Source organism: Lampetra planeri, chromosome 45, assembly GCF_965212315.1.
Source record: "Lampetra planeri chromosome 45, kcLamPlan1.2.h2, whole genome shotgun sequence".
Taxonomy (NCBI): domain Eukaryota; kingdom Metazoa; phylum Chordata; class Hyperoartia; order Petromyzontiformes; family Petromyzontidae; genus Lampetra; species Lampetra planeri.
The window spans coordinates 3,873,510-3,893,410 of record NC_136151.1 but is presented as its reverse complement, the minus strand read 5'-3'; the positions used below and the strand labels follow the sequence as shown (position 1 = coordinate 3,893,410).

At 52.4% G+C, this 19,901-nt stretch overlaps 1 protein-coding gene across 2 annotated transcripts in view; it reads right to left on the bottom strand.

Annotated features, from left to right (window-relative positions):
- The window catches only part of LOC144733017 (cGMP-dependent protein kinase 1-like), a 102,203-nt gene that overhangs the window by 34,865 nt on the left and 47,437 nt on the right, over positions 1–19,901 (bottom strand). For both annotated transcript variants that reach the window (XM_078614732.1, XM_078614731.1), the window contains exons 5-9: positions 9,604–9,709; positions 4,700–4,763; positions 3,679–3,756; positions 2,829–2,926; positions 1,808–1,873 (exon numbers count right to left, since the gene is read on the bottom strand). In XM_078614732.1, coding sequence (XP_078470858.1) covers positions 1,808–1,873; positions 2,829–2,926; positions 3,679–3,756; positions 4,700–4,763; positions 9,604–9,709 — 412 coding nt within the window. The remainder of the gene's footprint in view (positions 1–1,807; positions 1,874–2,828; positions 2,927–3,678; positions 3,757–4,699; positions 4,764–9,603; positions 9,710–19,901) is intronic.

The following is a 19,901-nucleotide window of genomic DNA, read 5'->3' as shown; positions in this document are numbered from 1 at the left end:
CCCCACCTCTCTCTACCACCCTCTCACCCCCCCCCTCTCTTCCCACTCTCCCCCCCTTCTCTCTCCCCCCCCCATCTCCCCCCCCTCTCTCTCCCCCCCCTCTTTCTCTTCCCCCTCTCTCCCCACTCTCCCCACCTCTCTCTCCCGACTCCCCCTCTCTCTCTCCCCCCCCCCCTCTCTCTCCCAACTCTCCCTCTCTCCCCCCCCCCTCTCTCTCCCCACTCTCCCCCCCTTCTCTCCCCACTCTCCCCCCCCCTCTCTCCTCACACCCTCAGGCCATCATGAGCCACTCTGTTCCACATCTGCCCCACATCTGCCCCCCTCACAAAGCAGACAGATCATGCACAGAAGCAGTTACAGCTCCCCCGTGTAGCCCACGCAGGCTGTCTGGGTCCAGTGCTGTTGGCGAGTAGTCGATAGATTGTGGTGGTGGTGGGGTGGTCTGAACCAACATTCAATCTCCCCCCCCCTGCTCGGCCACCTTTGTCTCCCCACGCTCTAAACTAAACTATTTTATTTTTGAATTTACCGGGTAAAGCCCCAACCGAGCTACGCATCTCTTTTATCAGAAGCGACCTGGCCATCACAAATGATGGCAGCTCAACGAATTGGCTGACAGCATCACGTGGACATTCAGAGCAGCCGTCAAATATTCTAAAGCGCGTGACCTTAATACTCATAGAGACCCATACTCATAGAAACCCATACTCATAGAGACCCACAGAGATCCAGAGAGCCATATATACCCATAGAAACACACAGATACCCATAGAAACCCACAGAGACGCGCAGACACCCATACTCATAGAGACCCATACTCACAGAGGCCCATACTCATAGAGACCCACAAAGAGCCAGAGAGCCATATAGAACCATAAAAACCCACAGAGATCCATGGAAACCCACAGAGACGCGCAGAGACCCATACTCATAGAGACCCATACTCATAGAGACCCATAGTAAAACTCAACTATTTTTTTAATGTTACCAGGTATAAGGCCCACTTAGCTATGTATCTTTTTTTAAGAAGCGACATGACCACCACAAACGATAACTCAACGGAAGTGGCTGATATCGTCATCACGTGGAAATGTATAGCAGCAGCCAAATCACTATAAACGTGCGACGTTGCTTCTAAATGTGGAGGGGGAAAACTGGTGGACCCGGAGACAAATCCACGCGACCACCATGGGGAGAGAAAGAGATGCAGACTCAAAATATACAGCAGCATGCATCGTCAGGGTCGAGATTGAACCGATGACCTTCTGGTTTCCAGGCGAGGGCGTTAACATCTCGCAGGGTCCGGGATCGAACCCACGAACCTCCTACAGACCAAGCGAGAGCGTTAACATCTCGCAGGGTACGGGATCGAACCCACGACCTCTTGCATACCAGGCGAGGTAGTTAACATCTCCTAGCCACCGTGAATATGATGAGAGGGAGAGAGACACAGACTCTAAATATATAGCAGCAGGCATCATCAGGGTCGAGATTGAACCGATGACCTCCTGGTTTCCAGGCGAGGGAGTTAACATCTCGCAGGGTCCGGGATCGAACCCACGACCTCTTGCATACCAGGCGAGGTAGTTAACATCTCCTAGCCACCGTGACTATGATGAGAGGGAGAGAGACAGACTCTAAATATATAGCAGAAGGCATCATCAGGGTCGAGATTGAACCGATGACCTCCTGGTTTCCAGGCGAGAGAGTTAACATATCGCAGGGTCCGGGATCGAACTCACGAACCTCCTACAGACAAAGCGAGAGAGTTAACATCTCCTAGCCACCGCTGCGCCCACTCACTCACTCTCTGTCGATGACCAGGCACGTGACTGACTCCACTGCGATCACGTTGGCTGTCCTCACGTCCTCCCTGTGGGCAGGAACACACACGTGGCAATAGAGGCTCGTCGTCATCATTATCACCATGACCATCAACATCGTTGCCATCATCATTATCACCATGACTATCATCATTATTACCATTATCACCATTATGGCGATCATCATGGCCATCATAATCATTATCATTATTATCATCATCATTATTATCATCATTAGGTTTATCATTACCATCATCAACATCATTCCTATTACCATAATAATTACCATCATCATTACCACCATCATAACCGTCATCATTATTATCATCATCATTATCATCAACATCATTACCATCATCACTATGATAATTAACATCATTACCACCATCATTATCATCATTATTATCATCATTACCATCATCATTACCATTATGAGCAACAGCAGAATATGCATGAGTGCGTGATAGGGTGGGTAAGTGGGTGGAAGAGAGTGTGAGTGAATGAATGGGAGGGTGGGTGAGTGAGTATGTGGGTGAGTTAGTGAGTGGTTGAGTGAGTGAGTGGGTGAGTAAGTGGGTGAATGTCTGCATGAGTGGGTGGGTGGTTGGGTGAGTGTGTATGAGTGTGTATGAGTGAGAGGTTGAGTAGGAGCGGTCGTGTAGCGGTTAGCGCGCTGCACTACGAACCCGGCGACCCGGGTTCGATTCTCGCTCACGGGCAACACCAGTGACGATTATCTGAACGGATCCTGGGCCTCCCTTAGGTCGACTCAGCCTCAAATGAGTACCTGGTGTGATGTGTAAACATCGCCACTAGGGAGACAAAGACGGCCGGGCGTGGTGTTGTCCGCCCACCCCCTGGCGTGCCGTGCTGGCCTTTAGAGGTGCTCGCTAACAGCACTTGCCCCTACAGTCTGTTGAGTGAGTGGGTGGGTGGTTGAGTTAGTGGTTGAGTAAGTGGATTCATGGATTGGTGGTCGAGTGAGTGTATGGGTGAGTGACTCACCCCTGTAACGCCATCTCTCCGAACCAGTCTCCCCTTCCCAGGGACCTCAGAAGCTCAGGCTCGTCACTCACCCCCTCGGCCTGTCTCGTTACATTCACCTGGCCAGCAATGTCATCATCAGCAACATTGTCAACAGCAACATCATCAGTACATCCAGAAACCACCGACGCGGCCATCGTGAACCCCACTGACACGCCCATTGTGAATCCACTCACCGACACGGCCATCGTAAACCCACGTACTGACATGGCCATCGTGAACCCACCCACTGACACGGCCATCGTGAACCCACCCACTGACACGGCCATCGTGAACCCCGCTGACACGGCCATTGAGAACTCACCCACCAACACGGCCATCGTGAACCCCACTGACATAGCCATCGTGATCCACGCTGACACGGCCATTGTGAACCCTCACTGACACGGCCGTCGTAAACCCACCTACTGACACGGCCATTGTGAACCCACCCACTGACACGGCCATTGTGAACCTCACTGACACGGCCATCGAGAACTCACCCACCGACACGGCCATCGTGAACCCACCCACTGACACGGCCATCGTGAACCCAGCTGACACGGCCATCGTGAACCTCACTGACACGGCCATTGAGAACTCACCCACCGATACGGCCATCGTGAACCCCACTGACACGGCCATCGTTAACCCCACCGAAACGGCCATCGTTAACCCCACCCAAACGGCCATCGTGAACCACCGACACGGCCATCGTGAACCCACCCACTCAGACGGCCATTGTGAGCCCACCCACCAACACGGCATTTGTCAACCCCACCGACATGGCCATCGTGAACCCCATCCACACGGCCATCGTGAGCCAGGTTACCTGCCCTTTGCTGATGATGAAGAAGGTGTCTCCACTCGCCCCTTGCCTGATGATGTAGTCTCCGGCATCATAGTGCATCTGTGGGGGATACAAAGACAAAGATCCCACGTGTAGTCTGTAACAGACTGTTTACACACCGCACACCAGGTCCTCATTTGAGGCTGGGTTGACCTAGGAGAGGCCCAGGACCGGTTCAAATAATCGTCACTGATGTTGACCATGAGCGAGAATCGAACTCGGGTCGCTAGGTTCGTAGTGCAGCGTATTGATCACCGCTACACCACCGCTCCCCAAGAGAGAGAGGACACACGGACACCACCATCACCACCGCTTCCTCGACTATCATCACAGCCACCAACGCCACCACACCCACCATCATCTTCACCATCACCTCCACAATCAACAACCGCCATTTGCCACTAAGTGGCGGTGACGTCACCACGGCGCTTGTGCCAGGCTATGTGCACGTTGAGGCCACGTGAAATGTCGAACGACCGCTGGCAGGAGGTCACGGGGCACACCCAGGTGCCACGGGTCGACTGACTGAGATGAGTGGCCGATGCACCACCTGGGCCCCCTACCGAGCCTGGCACAAAGTGCCATTGGTGACGTCACCATACTGGGTCGACTCAGCCTCAAGTGAGTCTGTGGGTCTCTGTGAGTCTCTATGGGTCTGGGTGTCTGTGGGTCTCTGTGTGAGTCTGTGGGTCTCTGTGTGAGTCTGTGTGGGTCTCTGTGTGAGTTTGTGGGTCTGTGTGTGAGTCTTTGCGTGAGTCTGGGTCTGTGTGTGTCTGTGTGAGTCCCTGTGTGAATCCGCGAGTCTCTGTGTGAGTCTGCGGATCTCTGTGTAAGTCTGTGTGGGTCTCCGTGTGGGTCTCTCTGTGAGTGTGCGGGTCTCTGTGCGAGTCGGTGTGGGTCTCCGTGTGAGTCTGTGGGTCTTTGTGTGAGCTTGTCGGTCTATGTTTGAGTCTGTGGGACTCTCTGTGTCTATACGTGTGCGAGTGAGTGTTTGATGTTTCACCTCCTCAATAACATCAGCCAGCTTGCTGATCACCTCCTCTGCCAGATTCTGAAAAGATGGCACACTGACCCACACAACAAACAAACACAAACAAACACAAACATGAACAAACATCAAATATGCAAATCACCCGTATAGCCTTAGGAGATGTTAACTCGCTCGCCTGGAAAGCAAGAGGTCATAAGTTTGATGCCGAACCTGACGATGTCCACTACTGCTGTATAATCTTTATTTGAAGCTTTCGTGACTGCAGGAATCCATACTCTTTTGTTCTTTCGGTAAAGTCACGTAGGTATAAAATAAAATATATCACGACGTTTCGGGAGCAACACAAGCGTCCATCATCAGGTGGGAAAGCATGGTCTGCTGCTGAGGCAGACTGTTTTAAAAGGTTGTTATCACGGCATTACACTTTCTACTGGCAAGGTAAACAGCAGAACGAACCAAGGCAACACGGTGTTGGGTTCGCCGTCAAAAACACACTCCTTGGCATGATGGAACCACCAACCGCAGGCTCCGAGCAGATTCTGCTCATGAGACTGCTCACTGCTTCTGGCCATGTAACCATCCTGAGTGTCTACGCCCCAACACTCTACTCACCTCCGGAGATTCATGACCAGTTCTATGAAGAGCGCCACAATATTATTAGCAAAATCCCCAGCTCTGAGCACATGTTTCTGTTTGGAGACTTCAATGCAAGGGTTGGGGCTGACCAAAACGCGTGGTCCACATGCCTTGGCTATCACGGCATCGGAAAGATGAATGCCAGTGGCCAAAGACTACTGGAGCTTTGTTCATACAACAATCTCTGTATCACAAACTCTCTAAACCATGCCATAAAGTATCATGGAGACACCCAAGGTCTCTTAATTGGCATAAACTGGACCTCGTCATCACCCGACGAGTCCACCTCAACTCAGTACTCATCACACGCAGCTACCACAGTGCAGTCTGTGACACTGATCACCCGCTGGTATCCAGCAAGGTCCGACTACGCTTAAAAAAGATACACCGCCTCAAACAAAAGCGCTACCTAGGCATCAACTCTGCCAAGATCTCCCTCGCAGAGCTCACTCAATCATTCCAACACAGCCTTGAGCAGTCCCTATACGACACACCAGATGGAAGCGTGGAGACAAAGTGGGCATACATCAGAGACGCCATCTTCAATGCAGCCATCAATACCTTCGGTAAGCAGACAAGGCGGAACACAGACTGGTTTGAGGAACACCTGGCTATATTGGAACCCATCCTCCAAGCCAAGCGCATGGCACTCCTGAAATACAAGCAGGTCCCAAGTACAGGATCATTAAGGGCTCTGAAAGCTGCCCGCAGTGCAGCTCAAACGACCGCCAGACGCTGCGCCAACAACTACTGGGTGAACCTCAGCAGTAGGATCCAACTCGCCTCTGACACTGGCAATATCCGTGCCACGTATGAAGGCATCAAGACAGCCTTTGGTCCAAACATCAGGAGGATTGCCCCCCTTAAATCCAGCACAGGGGCCATCATCACTGATAAACAAGAGCAAATGGCCAGGTGGGTAGAACACTACTCAGAGCTCTACTCACGAGACAACGGTGTGTCAGAAGCTGCCCTTGCTGCTGTAAAGCCCTTACCAACGATACACGAACTGAACAATGTTCCAACCTTGAAGGAACAGGACAACGCCACCAACTCACGAGCCAGCGGCAAGTCCCCGGGACAGGACGGCATCACACCTGAGGTACTGAAATGTGCGAAACCCGCCGTCCTCACAAAACTCCATGAACTTATCTGCCAGTGCTGGGAAGAAGGAGCAATGCCTCAAGACATGAGAGACGCCAACATCATCACCCTATATATAAACAAGGGTGACCGTAGAGACTGCAATAACTACCGTGGCATCTCCCTGCTGAGCATCGTGGGGAAAACCTTTGCCCGTGTGGTCCTCAGCAGGTTACAGATACTAGCTGAGAGGACGTATCCTGAGGCTCAGTGTGGCTTCAGAGCAGGAAGGTCCACAATTGACATGCTCTTCTCCTTGCGTCAGCTACAGGAGAAATGCCGAGAACAGAGAATGCCCCTGTACTTGGCATTCATTGATCTTGCAAAAGCCTTTGACCTCATCAGTAGGGAAGGCCTCTTTAAACTCCTCAAAGTGATCGGCTGCCCACCGAAGCTGCTGGCAGTCATCTCCTCTTTCCATGACAACATGAAAGGAACAACACAGCACAGCGGCACCACCTCAGAGGAATTTCCCATACTCAGCGGTGTAAAGCAGGGCAGCGTGCTTGCCCCAACACTGTTTGGCATCTTTTTCTCACATATGCTCACACATGCCTTTGGGACAGCAAAAGAGGGAGTCTTTCTCCATACAAGATCTGATTGCAAACTCTTCAATCTTGGCCGTCTCAGATCCAAAACCAAAGTCCGCAAAGCCCTCATCAGAGAACTCCTATTCGCTGATGATGCCGCGTTGACAGCTCACACAGAACAAGGTCTGCAGACACTCATCGACCACCTTGTCAATGCCTGCAACAACTTTGGCCTGACAATCAGTCTGAAAAAGACCAATGTCATGGGCCAGGATGTCAGAGACACCCCCTCCATAAACATTGGCAGCTACACCCTGGAAGTCGTTCAGGACTTCACCTACTTGGGTTCCACCATCACCTGTAATTTTTCCATTGTCACAGAGATTGACAACTTCAGGTTGACCAAAAGAGTGTGAGAGAACAAATCTATAACGCTCAACACCAAAGTACAGGTGTATCGGGCCTGCGTCCTTAGCACCCTCCTCTATGGGTCTGAGTCCTGGACAACATACGCCCATCAAGAACATCGACTAAACACATTCCACCTCCGATGTCTCAGGCGCATCCTCGGTATCAGATGGCAAGATCGCATTCCCTACACCTCAGTCCTCAACTTGGCCAACATTCCCAGCATGTACTTTCTACTCAGACATAGGCGCCTGAGATGGCTTGGACACGTGCGCCGCATGCAGGATGGCAGAATACCCAAGGATGTCTTGTACGGCGAGCTGGCATCAGGCACACGGGTCACTGGTCGCCCAGTCCTGCGCTTCAAAGATGTCCGTAAACGGGACATGAAGAGCTGCGACATCAACCCAAATGACTGGGAGAAAACTGCCGGCGACTGACTCAGCTGGCAGTAGGCTGTGAAAACAGGCCTCAGGAGAGGCGAGGAGGAAAGATACACCGCTTGGCAGACCAAGAGGGAGCGACGTAAAGATAAAGCAGCAAACACCTCTGGAGCTGCCACCGCATTCACTTGCAATTGCTGTGGCAAGGATTGCCACTCAAGGGTTGGCCTACTAAGTCATTATAGGTGCTGAAAAACCTACAGCTGACCTCGTAAGGCGCAAAATAATTGTCTCTGGCGACATGAAGGCCTATGGAAAAAAAAACCAGTCTGCCTCAGCAGCCGGCCATGCTTTCCCACCTGATGATGGACGCTTGTGTTGCGCCCGAAACGTCGTGATTTATTTTATGTTATACCTACGTGACTTAACCGAAAGAACCAAAGAGTACTGCTGTATATTTGGAGTTTGCGTTTCTCTCTCCCCGCGTCCTTGCCACTGTGTGGATTTTATTCCTCCAGGGTCTGAATGTCACAAATGATCGCAGCTAAATGAAGTGGCCAATCGTCATCAATTTATAGCAGCGGCCAAATAATCCAAGGGCTTGTTTCTGAATATGGAGTAGACATCCACGCAGTGACCACGGGGAGAGAGACGCCAACTCCGAATATACAGCAGAAGGCGTCAGGGTCCAGATCAAACCAACGACCATCCTGCATATCTGGCGAGGAAGATACCATCTCCTAGCCACCAGGACACCCATAGAGAGACACATAGAGACACAGAGAGACACACAGAGAGAGACACACATAGAGACACACAGAGAGACACAGAGAGACACACAGAGAGAGACACACAGAGAGACACACAGAGAGAGACACACATAGAGACACACAGAGAGACACAGAGAGACACACAGAGAGAGACACACAGAGAGAGACACAGAGAAACACACAGAGAGACACACACAGAGAGAGACACACAGAGACACACACAGAGAGAGACACGCAGAGAGACACACACAGAGAGACACCCACAGAGACACACAGAGAGAGACACACAGAGACACACACACAGAGACACACGCAGAGAGACACAGAGAGACACTCAGAGAGACACACAGAGAGACACGCAGAGACACACAGGGACACACAGAGAGACACACAGAGAGAGACACAAACAGAGAGACACACAAAGACACACTCAGAGAGACACACAGAGAGACACACAGAGACACACAGAGAGACACACACAGATATACATTCAGAGAGACACACACAGAGAGACACGCAGAGAGACACACAGAGAGACACACAGAGGCACACACAGAGAGACACACACAGAGACACACAGAGAGACACACAGAGAGACAAGCAGAGAGAGACACAGAGACGCACACAGAGACACACACAGAGAGACACACAGAGAGACACGCAGAGAGACACCCACAGAGAGACACGCAGAGAGACACCCATAGAGAGACACAGATACACACACAGAGATACACACAGAGAGACACGCAGAGAGACACCCACAGAGAGACACAGAGACACACACAGAGAGACACACAGAGAGACACACAGAGAGAGACACACACATAGAGACGCAGAGAGACACACAGAGACACACGCAGAGAGACACCCACAGAGAGACACGCAGAGACACCCACAGAGAGACACAGAGACACACACAGAGAGACACACAGAGAGACAGGCAGAGACACACAGAGAGACACACAGAAAGAGACACACAGAGATACACACACAGAGAGACACAGAGAGACACACAGAGACACACAGAGACACACAGAGAGACACACCTCTTCAGGAAGTCCATGTACTCGGCCTGCTTGATGAGGCCAGTCCTCATCATGATCGTCTGGAAGCATTGGCGGTCGATTGCCCAGAGGCGCACGTTCGTGATGGCTGAGGACACACGGACACACACACACGGACACACACGGACACATACACTGACACACACACGGACACACACACGGACACACACACACAAGGACACACACGGACACACACACACAGGGACACCCACACGGACACACACACGGACACACACAGGGACACACACACGGACACACACAGGGACAAACACGGACGCACACACGGACACACATATAGTGACACACACACGGACACACACAGGGACACACACGGAAAAACACACAGGGACAAACACGGACGCACACACGGACACACATATAGTGACACACACACACGGACACACACACACATTAGACGGCACATACGGACACACACACAGGGACAAACACGAACACACACAGGGACACACACACACGGACACACACACAGGGACACACACACACACGGACACACACATCAGACGGCACACACACATACACCGGGACCAACACGAACACACACAGGGACACACACACCGAAACACACACACACACACGGACACATACATCACACACAGGGACACATCACACGGCACACACAAAGTCAAGAGAACGGTCCCCCGTGTAGCCTTAACAGACTGTTGGGGCAAATGCTGTTAGCGAGCACCTATGAAGGCCGGCACGGCACACGAGGGGGTGGGTGGCCAGGACCGCGCCCGGCCGCCTTTGTCTCCCCAGTGGCGATGTTTACTACACACAGAACCAGGTACTCATTTGAGGCGGAGTAAATCTAGCCGAGGCCCAGGTCCGGTTCAGATAATCGTCACTGGTGGTGTTGGCCGTGAGCGGGAATCGAACCCGGGTCGCCTGGTTCATAGCACAGCATAGCGCTAACCGCTACACCACCGCTCTCCATGACATACACACGTCACATGGCACACACACATACACAGGGACACACGCGGACAAAAAACAAAGATCTCCCATATAGCCTTAACAGACTGTTGGGGCAAGTGCTGTTAGCGAACACCTATGAAGGCCGGAACGGTACACGAGGGGGTGAGTCGCCAGCACCACGCCCGACCACCTTTGTCTCCCTAGTGGCAACGTTTACACACCGCACCAGGTACTCATTTTGAGGCTGAGTCGACCTAGGGGAGGCCCGGGACTGGTTCAGATAAATCGTCACTGGTGTTGGCCATGAGCGGGAATTGAACCCGTGTAGCCGGGTTCATCGCGCAGCGCGCTAACCGCTACACCACCGCTCCCCATACACACGGACACACACGGACACACACAGATACACACCACACTGACACGCACAGACACACACACACATCACACAGGGATACACGCAGACACACACCACACAGACACACACACAGACACACACCGGCACTTGCCCCAACAGCCCACGTGGACTACCCGGGGCAGCTCTGTGTTGTGAGTGTGCGCGCGCCTCTGAAGGTTGCGTTTGATAGCCTCTTCAGCACGATGACTGCCCTATCACACTCCATGAAAGTAACACTCTCACAAAATCACACAGGCAAAGGCCGCCCCGTGTAGCCTTCAAGAGACTGTTGGGGCAAGTGCTGTTAGTAGCGAGCAGCACTCACCCACTCACTCACCCACCCACCCACTCACTCACTCACTCACCCACTCACTCACTCACTCACCCACTCACCCACTCGCTCACCCACCCACTCACTCACCCACTCACTCACCCACTGACTCACTCACCTACTCGCTCACTCACCTACTTGCTCACTCACCCACACACTCACCCACTCGCTCACCCACTGACTCACTCACCCACTCGCTCACCAACTCGCTCACCCACCTCCATGCTCACTCACCCACACACTCACCCACCCACTCGCTAACCCACTGACTCACTCACCCACTCGCTCACCCACTGAGTCACTCATCCACTCGCTCACCCACTGACTCACTCACCCACTCGCTCACCCACTGACACACTCACCCACTCGCTCACCCACCTACTCGCTCACTCACCCACACACTCACCCACCCACCCACTCACCCACTCGCTCACCCACTGACTCACTCATCCACTCGCTCACTCACCTACTCGCTCACTCACCCACACACTCACCCACCCACTCACTCACCCACTCGCTCACCCACTGACTCACTCACCCACTCGCTCACCCACCTACTCGCTCACTCACCCACATACTCACCCACTCGCTCACCCACTGACTCACTCACCCACTCGCTTACCCACCTACTCACTCACCCACCCACTCACTCACCCACTCACTCACCCACTGACTCACTCACCCACTCGCTCACCCACCTACTCGCTCACTCACCCACACACTCACCCACCCACTCACTCATCCTCTACAAAGACAAAGATCCCCCTTATAGCTTGTAACAGACTGTTTGGGCAATTGCTGTTAGCGAGTTGCACTCACTCAGCTACTAAATCACTCACCCACCCACTCACCCACTCATTCACCTACTTACTCACCCACCCACTCACCCACTAACCCACTCACCTACGTACTCACCAACCCACTCACCCACTCACTCACCTACTTACTCACCCACCCACTCACCCACTGACCCACTCACTCACCTCCTTACTCACTTACCCACCCACCCACCCTCTACAAAGACAAAGCTCCCCCGTATTGGAGTCAACAGACTGTTGGGGCAAGTGGCTGTGAGTAGCGAGTAGCAGCGCCTATGAAGGCTACCGGCACTGTGGCACACGAGGGGGTGGATGGCCAGCAACCATGCCCGGCCGCCTTTGTCTCCCCCAGTTCCAACACGTTGTTGACACCACTGCACCGGGTACTCATTTTAGGCCGAGTCGACCTAGGGGAGGGAGTCCCAGGACCGGGTCCAGACAATCGTCAACGGCACTGATGGTGGCCGTGAGCGCAGGAATCCAACTCGGGTCGCCGTCCCGGGAATTCGTAGCGGTGGTTCAGCGCTAACCGCTGCACCACCGCTCCCCTTCGATTGGGTCACGGCTTTAGTCGCTGACATTCACGGAGCCGGGATTCCAAGGATTTTGATTTCCTTCAACCGGCTTCCGCAGATTTCGATCAGCAGTGACTTGATTGAGGCATTGAGTTGATATTTACTCCCGTGATGAGCGCACGGCTGCACATCTATAGTGGGTGGGTGGTGGGTGAGTGGGTGGGTGAGTGAGTTAGTGGGTGGGTGAATGGGTGAGTGGGTGGGTGGTGGGTGAGTGGGTGGGTGGGTGGGTGGGTGAGTGGGTGGGTGGGTGGGTGGGTGAGTGGGTGAGTTAGTGGGTGGGTGAATGGGTGAGTGGGTGGGTGGTGGGTGAGTGGGTGGGTGGGTGAGTGGATGAGTTAGTGGGTGGGTGAATGGGTGAGTGGGTGCGTGGGTGGGTGCGTGGGTGGGTGGGTGAGTGGGTGAGTTAGTGGGTGGGTGAATGGGTGCGTCGGTGCGTCAGTGGGTGCGTGGGTGGGTGGGTGAGTGGGTGGGTGGATTGATGGGTGGTGGGTGAGTGAATAGGTGGGTGAGCGAATGGGTGCGTGGGTGGGTGGTGAGTGGGTGGGTGGTGAGTGGGTGGTGGGTGAGTGGGTGGGTGGTGAGTGGGTTGGTGAGTGAATGGGTGAGTAGGTGGGTGGTGAGTGGGTGGTGGGTGAGTGGGTGGGTGGATAGGTGGTGAGTGGGTGGGTGGTGATTGGTTGGGTAAGTGGGTGAGTGGGTGGGTTGTGAGTGGGTGGTGGGTGAGTTAGTGGGTGGGTGAATGGGTGGGTGGGTGAATGGGTGGGTGGGTGAATGGGTGGGTGGGTGAATGGGTGGGTGGGTGAATGGGTGGGGGGGTGAATGGGTAAGTGGGTGGGTTGGTGGGTGGTGGGTGAGTGGGTGGGTGAGTGAATGGGTCAGTGAGTGAGTGGGTGGGTGCGTGGTGGGTGGGTGAGTGGATGAGTTTGTGGGTGGGTGAATGGGGGGGGTGAATGGGTAAGTGGGTGGGTTGGTGGGTGAGTGGGTGGGTGGGTGGATGGATGGGTGAGTTAGTGAGTGGATGGGTGAGTTAGTGAGTGGATGGGTGATTGAGTGGGTGCGGAGTGAGTGGGTGGGTTGGTGGGTGAATGTGTGGGTGGGTTGGTCGGTCGGTGTAAGAGTGGTTGATTCAATTGCATGGGTGGGTGAATAAAGTCAGTGAGTGAGTGATTAGGTGGGTGGGTGAGTGGCTGTGTGGGTAAGGGAGGCCCAGGACCGGTTCAGATTATCACACTATGTAACAAAAAAAAATGTTGTCCCTGGGTAGTAAGTATTATTTTCTAATTGCTTATGACTCAAAAGTACAGAAAATGGATATTATTCCCCAAAAACTTTGCTTTTGTGACCAGGAGAGTGATATTTCGATTTAAAGCTTTCGTGACTGCAGAGATTCATCTTCTTGGTTTTTTCGGTAAACTCACGTAGAAGGGAAGTAATAAAATAATAAAAATAAAACATAATAAAATAAAAAAATATAATATTTTATTATGTTTTATTTTTATAATTTTATTACTTCCCTTCTACGTGACTTTACCGAAAGAACCAAGAAGAGGACAGTGATATTTAGAAATTCACCTATTTTCAATGAGAATTCCAGATATATTCAGTGCTGAGTAAACTTGGAGTAACTTCTAGAACATTCTCGAACTTTCCAGTAATATAAATTGTAGTATAAATACAGGGGCCTTAAGCCCACCTGGCAGCCATTTGATTGGTGGAAAACCAACCACGGTCGGGTTGGCTGCCCACCACTTAAATTATCAATGGCTGCTGACATTTGGGCTACTCCCATTTCAAACCCTTATAAACAGATTGCCTTGGAAGCTAACCCCCCTTTTCCTGATGATGACCGCTTGTGTTGCGATCGAAATATCGAAGATTTGTGTTATATTTTTGTTATTTTCTTTGAACCTATCGACGTACAGAAAGAACCAATAATATGTAGATACGGAGTCGGCAGCCTTCACGTACCTTCAAGAATTCTTCCCTAAGCTGTCTCAGGCAAAAGTTAAAGCCGGTGTCTTCGTCGAACCACATATGAAGAAGATCCTGGAGTGCAATGAATTCCCCAAGAAGCTCACTAGTCAGGAGAAAGCGGCTTGGAACAGGTTTGTGGCAATGGTCCGTGGCTTCCTGGACAATCACAAGGTTGAAAACTATGTGGAGCTGGTTGAGACTCTGGTGAAGAACCACGGCACAATAGGCTATATGCTGTCCCTCAAAGTCCATATCCTTGATGCTCATCTTGATTAATTCAAGGTGAACATGGGAGCCTACTCGGAGGAGCAAGGCGAGCGCTTCCACCAGGATATATTGGACTTTGAACGCCGCTACTAAGGATAGTATAACAATAACATGATGGAAGACTACATTTGGAGGCTGATTCGTGAAAGCGATTTAAAGTAGAATCGTAAATCTTGAAAAACTACTCACTTCTAAATCTTTGGTAGTCATTTTTGTATTACTTTAGTATAAATGCATGTTAATTTCGATTCATATGTTGTTGTTTTCTGACTTTATGTGAACGAAAAGACACAAATTTGCCCGTTTTCTCATTGAAAATAGGTAAATTTCTAAATATCACTGTCCTGGTCATAAAAGCAAAGTTTGTGGGGAATAGTAGCCATTTTCAATACTTTTTAGGCATAAGCAATTAAAAAACAACTCTTACAACCCAGGGACAAAAATTGCGTGACAGTGTTATCACTGAAGTTGGTTGTGAGCTGGAATCGAATTCAGGTTCGTAGAGCAGCGTGATAATCACTACTTACAAGTGCTGTTAACGAGCACCTATGAAGACAGGCACTGAGGCACACGAGGGGATGTGTGGCCAGCACCTCGCCTGGTTGCCTTTGTCTCCCTGGTAGTGATGATTTAATACACCGAACCAGGTACGCATTTGATGTTGAGTTCACCTAGGGAAGGCCCAGGATCCGGTTCAGATGATCGCCATTGTGGTGTCTGATACAGATACTCACACACAGACTCACACACAACAACAACAACCGACATTCGCCACTAAGTGGCGGAGACATCACCACGACACCTGTGCCAGGCTATGTGCACCTTGAGGCCACGTGAAGTGTCGAACGCCCGCTGGCAGGAGGTCACAGGGCAGACCCAGGTGCCACGGGTCGAATGACTGAGATGATTGAGATGACTGGCCGATGCACCACCTGAGCCCCCTACTGTGCCAACTTCCTGTGCTTTAACGAGCTAGCGCTCTGCTCGTTGTTGTGAACGTCGCTCTTCTGTCCTCCGTTGTTGCTGGAGGGCAACTTGCTCGAACTGCCCAGTAGCAGCGTCGTTCATGAGCCTCCTCCACAGAAACCGATCTTGACACCGCTGGTACCATTCATCACCAAGTCCACTCAGCTCCACGTCCTCCACTCCATTTCTTCTCTAGCTTGTGCCATGCCTGTTTAACCCCCTCTATCCGTCCAAACAAAGCTGTTTGGGCGTGCAGGCTACTTGACCCAGCAAATGCAGCCTTGCCTGCCAGAGGAGCTCACCGATGGGACTTTGTCAAGATCTTTTAAGGATTTGTGAGCTCCTCAGGCTGGATCGTAGACAGGCCAGCCTGAATATGTATCACCGGCGAATATGCTCCATTAGGGGGGTCCACGTTTCACAAGCGTACAGAAGGGAGGGAATGACTGTGACCGAGAAGACCTGAAGCTTTGTGCGGAGCGACAGACCAGGTAGCTTCCACACAGTGTTACGCAACCGATGAAAATATATTGCCGCTCGATTGATTCGGAGTGAGACCTCTGCTGTTAAACCGAAGCCCACATGCCCAGGTATGGGACACTCTCCACTCTCTCCACAATTGCCCCATCACCAATTGGGAGCTGTGGGGGTGGATTGTCTGATGGTACAAAATACCCAGGCAGGTGCTTAGTTTTGGTGGGGTTGATGGTAAGGCCCCACCTCTTAGTGGCATGCTCCAGGTTCAGCAGCAGCGCCTCCAACTCCTCCTCTGAGTGAGCAGCAATTACCATATCATCGGCCTACGTAACGTGGTTGAGCAATAGGGAGCCACACACTCACACATAGACAATGTCACACACTCCCACACACACTCACACACATACACATGCACACTCACACACACACTCACACAGACTCACACACATACATTGACACACACTCTCACACACACCACTCACACACAGACTCATGCACAAACTCACACACATAGACACTCTCACACAGACTCATACACACATTCCCACACATACACTGACACACACTCACAGAGATTCACACAGAGACTCATACACACACTCACACACACAGAGATTCACACACACACTCACACACACAGAGACTTACACAGAGACTCACACAGAGACTCATACACACACTCACACACACAGATACTCATACACACACTCACAAACACAGAGACTCACACAGAGACTCACATACACATACACACGCACACACAGAGACTCACACACAGACTCACACACACTCACACACACAGAGACTCATACCCACACTCACAGAGACTCACACAGAGACTCATACACACACGCACAGAGACTCACACATAGACTCATACACACACACACAGAGACTCATACACACACGCACAGAGACTCACACATAGACGCATACACACACTCACACACACAGAGACTCACGCAGTGCAATCTCTGTTCAATTTAGCTCACAAATCACATCGCACACACGCGGGCACCACAAACACACACTCCTGTCACAATTCATTCAGCCCGCACACGCAATGACACACACGCAGCAGCCACTCGCACACACACTCGTTTACGCAAAGACAAAGTTCCCCCGTGTAGCCTTAACAGACTGTAGGGGCAAGTGCTCTTAGCGAGCACCTATGAAGGCCGGCACGGCACACGAGGGGATGGGTGGCCAGAACCACGCCTTTGTCTCCCCTGTAGCGATGTTCACTGAGCTAAGCGCCCATATACTCAGCGATATTCATTTAAGGCTTAGTCGACCTAGGGGGGGCCCATGACGGGGTTCAGATATGTTGGCACTGTGGTACCTGAATCGGTGTGTGCGTTTGTGTGGAGAGCGGTGGCGCAGCGGTTAGCGCTACGCTGCTGCGCTACGAACCCGGCAACCCGGGTTCGATGCCCGCTTACGGCCAACACCAGTGACGATTAACTGAACCGGTCCTGGGCCTCCTCTAGGTCGATTCAGCCTCAAATGAGTACCTGGTGTGGTGTGTCAATATCGCCACTGGGGAGACAAAGGCGGCCGGGTGTGGTGCTGGCCACTCATCCCCTCGTGCGCCGTTCAGGCCTTCATAGGCGCTCGCTAACAGCACTTGCCCCTACAGTCTGTTAAGGCTACACGGGGGATCTTTGTCTTTGTGGTAGTGTGGACCCCCCTAATGGAACATCTTCGCCTGTTAGAAACATTTCGGCTGGCCTGCCTACGATTCATCCTGGGTTTAACCTGCAGGCTGCATTGTGTGTAGCTCAAACATCCTTGAAAAATCTGGACAAAGTCCCATCGGTGACCTCCTCCGGCAGGCAAGGCTGCGTTGGCTGGGTCATGTAGCCCGCATGCCCAGCCACCGCATGCCTAAAGGGCTTTTGTTCGGCCCGATATAGGGACTAAACGGGCGCGGCACGGGCTAGAGAAGAGATGGAGTGATGTGGTAAAGGAGGACGTGGAGCTGAGTGGACTTTGCCGATGACGGGTACCAGCGGTGTCAAGATCGGCCTCTGTGGAAGAGGCTCGTGAAGGACGCTGCTTCTGGGCATTTGGAGGCAGTCGCCCTCCAACAACGGAGGGCGGTGGAGCGACGCTCACAACAATGAACAAAGCGCCGGGCAGATAAAATACAGCGAGTTGGCACAGTAGGGGGCACAGGTGGTGCATCGGCCACTCATCTCAGTCAGTCGACCCGTGGCACCTGCTGGGTCTGCCCCGTGACCTCCTGCAAGCGGGCGTTCGACACTTCACGTGGCCTCAAGGTGCACATAGCCTGGCACAAGCGCCGTGGTGATGTCACCGCCACTTCGTGGTGAATGTCGGTTGTTGGTATTATGGTCGTGTAGTGGTTAGCTCTATGCTGCGTGACAAACCTGGCGACACGAGTTTGATTCCCCCTCACGGCCAACACCCAGTGACGATTATTTGAACCGGTCCTGGGACTCCCCTAGGTCGACTCAGCCTCAAATGGCTACCTAGTGCAGTGTGTAGTAAACATCGCCACTGGGGGAGACAAAGGCGGCCGGGCGTGGTGCTGGCCACCCACCCCCTCGTGTGCCGTACCGGCCATCACAGGTGCTACTCGCTAACAGCACTTGCCCCAACAGTCTGTTGAGGCTACACGGGGGATCTTTGTCTTTGTTTGTGTGTGTGCGGGTCGGAGACCCAGTGTTTAAAGGGAGTGTGCACACACCCTGTGATTTGCCTCCGCGTGTCCATGGCAACCAACGCCATGGGTAGCAACGGGAGGCAGAGCAGCGAGTCTCCATGGCAACCAGGGATGCACACTAGCACACACGTGCGCGTGTGTGTGTGAGTTTTGAATGTGTGTGTGTGGATGAATGGGTGAATTGGTGGGTGGGTGAGTGAGTCAATGGGTGTGTGGGTGAGTGAGTGAATGGATGGGTGAGTGAGCGTGTGGGTGAGTGAGCGTGGGTGAATGAGCGTGTGTGTGTGAGTTTTGAAAGTGTGTGTGTAGATAAATGGGTAAATTGGTGGGTGGGTGAGTGAGTGAGTAAATGGGTGTGTGGGTGAGTGAGTGAATGGATGGGTGAGTGAGCGTGTGGGTGGGTGAGCGTGGGTGAGTGGGTGAGTGTGTGAATGGATGGGTGAGTGAGCGTGTGGGTGAGTGAGCTTGGGTGAGTGGGTGAGTGTGTGAGTGGGCGAGTGAGTGGATCAGTATGTATGTGTGCGTATGATATTTATTGCTATGATTGAAATTATCATCGTTATGGGGAGCGGTTAGCTCACGGCGACTAAGACCCAGTGATAGCATTTATCTGAACCGGTCCTGGGCCTCCCCTAAGTCAACTCAGCGTCAAATGAGTACCTGGTGCGGTGTGCAGTACATATCGCTACTCGGGAGAGACAAAGGCGGCCGGGCGCGGTCCTGGACACCCACCCCCTCTTGTGCCACAGTGACGGCCTTCATAGGTGCTGCTGCTACTCTCTAAGAGCACTTGTCCCTGCAGTATGTTACAGGCTCTATGTATGTATGGTTATGTGGGTCAGTGGGTGAA